The sequence below is a fragment of the Penaeus japonicus genome, unplaced genomic scaffold (assembly GCF_977035675.1).
Source record: "Penaeus japonicus unplaced genomic scaffold, GWHDUDI00000001_assembly GWHDUDI00000022, whole genome shotgun sequence".
Classification (NCBI taxonomy): domain Eukaryota; kingdom Metazoa; phylum Arthropoda; class Malacostraca; order Decapoda; family Penaeidae; genus Penaeus; species Penaeus japonicus.
Window position 1 is genome coordinate 4,354,009 of NW_028234424.1, and position 5,000 is coordinate 4,359,008.

At 34.2% G+C, this 5,000-nt stretch overlaps 1 protein-coding gene across 12 annotated transcripts in view; it reads left to right on the plus strand.

The window, feature by feature from the left end:
* The window catches only part of Rbcn-3B (WD repeat-containing protein Rbcn-3B), a 64,776-nt gene that overhangs the window by 10,540 nt on the left and 49,236 nt on the right, over window positions 1-5,000 (plus strand). For all 12 annotated transcript variants that reach the window (XM_043029962.2, XM_043029957.2, XM_043029968.2 and 9 more), the window contains exons 6-7: window positions 716-906; window positions 1,368-1,513. In XM_043029962.2, coding sequence (XP_042885896.2) covers window positions 716-906; window positions 1,368-1,513 — 337 coding nt within the window. The remainder of the gene's footprint in view (window positions 1-715; window positions 907-1,367; window positions 1,514-5,000) is intronic.

A 5,000-nucleotide genomic window follows, 5' to 3' on the forward strand; every position in this document is an offset into this window, starting at 1 on the left:
CGACCAATGGTTTATAGGTATTTATTTTTATATATTACTTTACTCATGCTAAGGAGCATGAATTAATTAAAGTTTAAATGTTGGCTGATGTGAGGGGTCAACATTATCTAAAATTAGATGGTATTTTTCAACAGTATTCTGGTGTTAGGTGGATGTTTGTTTTTAGATGATTACACTGGCATAGAATGTAGAGTTGCCATAAAGGGATTCACCTTCTTGAATGATTAGAGGTTACTGTCATGGCATATCTCAAGTTCACAGATTGGAAGTGATTCAGTAATGGTACAGGTATTGTTTGAGGAAATTTAGATTTACATTTTTTTTTTATATACACAATCTAAATTCCTTGCTAAATCTTGGGTACTTACAGAAATTGATATTTTGGTTGTGGGTATCATTTTCCTTTGATTTTATTTTCTTTCTTATGTTGAAAAGTGTTTATGCAATAAGTAAGAAATTTGAATTATAGAAAAAAACAGTAGATAATTTTATGGTATTATTTGTTTTGTAGCACTGTAAGGTATTACACTACAGTCAAAATATATCAGTTGTATAAATGGATATTTAAGATTATCTATTAAAACATTTTTCTATACAGAAAAGAGACAAGGTAAAAAATTATATGACACTGGTAATCCTACCTGATCCAAAATTATATAAAGTTTTCTTTACTCCTTATGGTTCACTCTGTTTTTAAATGTATGACATCCAACAGATGAAGTTGTATTGGGAGTAACCACAGGGGGTTGGGTGAAAGTGTGGACAGTGAGTGAGAAGGAAGTTCGGCCACGGGAACCCATATTTGAACATGAGTCCAAGATGATCAGATCTCTGAATGCTCTGTGTCTCGTTTGTTGTACATACAACCAACGCACCGTCCTAATAGTCACACAAGATGATTGGCAGGTTGGTATTTCTTTCATCCTCTCCCATGTTCATTGACTCCTTTTTAGTTTTTCTTATGGTTCTAACGGTAGCAAGAGCAATATAGATATATTGCTCTTAATTCTTTCACTTTAACCAGGGGCATACCTAATGATTTTTATTATGAGTTGAAGGCCTCTAGGTTGCTGACAAAGTAGGCAAATTTCTTCCTGTATTTTCCAAATAAGGAAAAGTAATTTGTCAACAGAAAGATTATCTAGGTATGCCTTTCCCTCCATACACACAGAAACATACACTTATGGTACAGCCCAGATGATAATTTTGACATACAATATAGGATGTACTCATTTATATACTGTAGTACCTATATTCATTCAGACTTGATCATATTGTTTAGAATTTGATAACTGATGCCTGTTTCATCAGTTATGAGTTTATATTTCTTTGATCTAGCCTAATTTATTCTTGGCATTCCTGTCTAGATATATGATGCTGGTGACTTCTCACAACTCTGCCATGTTGGAGGAATTCCTGGTGAGAGATGGATGGGCGGAGATTTTCTGTCAGCAGATCGTGTGCTTGTCTGGAATGACATGGGCCAGGCATACATCTACAAGCTGCCCACAAAGTAAGCATAAATTTGATTATGAGATAAGAGTTTTATATATATTTATTTATATAATGCACTATAGCTAGTTTATTAGATTAGTTTGCACTTTTGAATTATTTACAAGTTATGTACTGCTACTATTCAGTGTTTTGCTTGGGAACTTAACAGGACATGTAAACTTACAGTGCTTTCATGAAAGTTAGTAGTACAAATGTACTCAAGATCCTTGACATTAAAAATGTTATGGAATATGAAGCTTGGAGGCAGATTTGTTAGTGGTCAATTCGTAAAGGTTATGGATGATAGCAATTGGACCAATCTTTCTTAGAGAACATTTATAGTCATTGCAACACAGTGTTGAACCAAAGTGCTGCATTTGATTTTGAGGATAACCTGAAATTCTGAAGCACATAGTAAAATGGCTAACCTTGAATAATATGCAAATAAAAATGATATAATATTTGAATCCTTTAAATCATTAAAACCTCTTTACAGTGCAGGGTATGGTGTAGAATACATTTTCATATTCCCATTCCATATTCATTAATGCCAGTGTGGCTTGTTTTCAACCTAGCATTTCCATTTGATATTAGACTGTGTCTTGTAGCCTCTTTGTTATTCTATTTTGCGTAGTTATTGTAACTTCTGGTGTGTTCACTATGCCTCTTGAGACTGTCTAATCTTCTTAAGTATAACTTTCCCTTACTTTTCTTAAAATGACATTACAACCAAAATTAGTGTAGCTATTCAAGTATTGTCTAGTCTAGTTCAACCAAACCCAGTCCTGATTGTGATCTATTTAACTATTTCTAACTTATCCTACATTAAATTTACACAATCAACATAAACTATACATCAACAATGAATAGCAAATGGTATCAGATTGTAAACCAGATAATTCTTAGTTATGGCCGCTGAATCATATTTATAAGAAGTTATTTCTTGTTATTGCATAGTTTAACCCATTCACGCCGGGGCGGAATTTCGCCTACTCCCGATAACGCCGGGAAGATTTCAAGCGCGCAACCGTTCGTGCCGGGGTGTTTTCCCGCTGCGCGCGGTCGCTCTGACGCTCGCAGAGCGTTTTTCACCCACCCTATCCTTATGGTTTGCGTGATTTCGTCTAAAGTGTAATCATGTGTAGAAAGTAGTGCTATGTTCAGAGGATGTATATCAGTCGAAAAAGATGTTATAGCACTGTTTTTTTAGTGTTATTCTATTGAACTTTTTCCATATTCTTTACTCCTATGTTGTAATACCAATGGGAAGTGGAAGCATTCTTCTAGTGAGGTAACAAACATAGTTTTTTTTTTTCAATTTTTTTTTTCTTCCTAAAAGAAAAGAAAGAGAATATGAACAACCATACATGTGCATACAAGTGAATGCAAGTAACAGCAATGTTTTTTCAAGTGTCATTTTCTTTTAGTGGGGCAACAAAAAGATGTTATATAATTTTTTTTTTTTTTTTTTTTTATTCCTCGGCCAATTACAATTGATTTTACGATAGTCTTTCGACTCAGATCATCATATTCAACAAATCAGAAACAGAAATCACCATGCCGTAATCAAGATTACGTATGTACCTGAGACGTCATTCATATTACGTTATATCCCATTTTCTACTATTTAGAAGGATAAACTAGAGTAGCTAAGACAAATCAAGTATGAAAATCGAATTGTACTAAGAATAATCTATCATTCTAATGCGGACGTTTCAGCACGTCGCTACTGGCCTCCCGGCGCACGGGCCGAAAATGTAGCACGTGCCAGGACGTCACCCGGGTCCGGGGCTTTTTTCGACCACGTGTCAGCACGTCAACCGGCGCGAATGGGTTAAGGCTCATTTCCTGATGAATATTACTGTGTGATTGATTTTGCATTATGTGGATCATTTTCATGTTTGGCTTCTGATTATAATCACAGGTTACTTTAATCTCATGTTTGTATGATAACCTTTTTGGACATGTGATGTGAATTTGGTGTCCTTCATTTAGTCCTGCTGAGACACCATGTATCCCCTGTGTATCCCCTGGCATTCAGTGAAGGCTACCACAGCAATTAAATTTCCTCCAAACTGTGTCATATTTTAACTGGGAATAGAAAATGCATTGCTCTGTTGAGTTGAGTTGCTAATTAGCAACTACTCACATGTGAACAGCTTCTACATGTTGACAGTTAGGTAAACAACACAGAAACTTGTTCAGTCCCTCACAGATGGGCTAAAGACAACCACTTAGTGCTGTGTAAGATTATGAATATATGCTTTGGTCTTTTTCAGATTCCTTTTGTTTATTGTCATACTTGTGGTTGTCAGCTCATTTTTATTTTGATAGTGTTTCTCCTTTTTTCCTTAATTTCAGCATGTTTTTATATGAATGAATATTTGTATTGTGGAGTAACATGAGACTGAATATTTTACATACAATTTTATGAAGATGTAAGGTGTAAGATTGAACAAAGTCTTATTGGTAAATATTTAAGGTAGAAACTAATGTAGTTTCTAAAGAAACAAAAAGAGAAAAAGGTAACTAAATATAAAACTTTGAAAGCATGAATAAGTATGACTGCTTTAGATTTATCTCAGAAAAGGATGATCAGAGCTTGTGTCATGTTACACTCTGCAACATCTACCCCTAACACTTTTACCAGATATGATGTATAGATCATTCAAAAGCTCACATAAGTTTTCTGATCATGCTGTTTATGTTATCCTGTTAACGATGGATGATGTGATATCACTACACATGTGGCAGAAGTGCTTGCTGCTCAGTTCAAAACTAAGAAATGGGTTTAAAAACTGCCTTACAGTACCAGACAAAACCATATGCTGAAAGTGTTGAAGTAGTAGATACTGCTTATACAAATTATTAGTTTGTCATAGTGCATGTTTGTGCAGTTAAATCAATAGTGTGGATATTGGATAAAGTTTAAACAAGTAGATCTGTGATATTTGCTTATTGATTTGTAAAATAATTAAATGCAAATGTTTACTGAATGACGCTCTTGATTAGTTAAGTTTTATTCCTTTCTTCTTTGTCATCTCTTACTTTACTTTCCCTCTTTCATTTTATTTATACTTTGATTTTGGATAAGAAATCCATTTTTTGTATATCTTTTTGTGTTAGATCAATGATATTATTGATGTTAAGGGTTTGAATTCTATTAACGGTACTGTAAAGAGGTTTTATGTAATGAAAATAACACAACATCTCAGCAAAAAAGAAAGAAAGATGATCTTTTATAACATACAATTAGGAAGGTGATAATTACATTCAGGATATGCAGGGTATATATGTTAACCCATTGTGGACGGATGGCAACATGTAGATGCCAAGAGTGTTTAAGGTGCTACAGCCAGTTTGGCTATTTTGAAGAGTTGCACTAGAAGTGAGAAGGAGAAGTGTATTTTGTTGTAAACAGTTAGTTTTTTCTTTGCTACAGTAAAGGAAATATTTCATCAAACTTCATGCTGCATCCATACACTCATGATAATGTTGTTACTTTG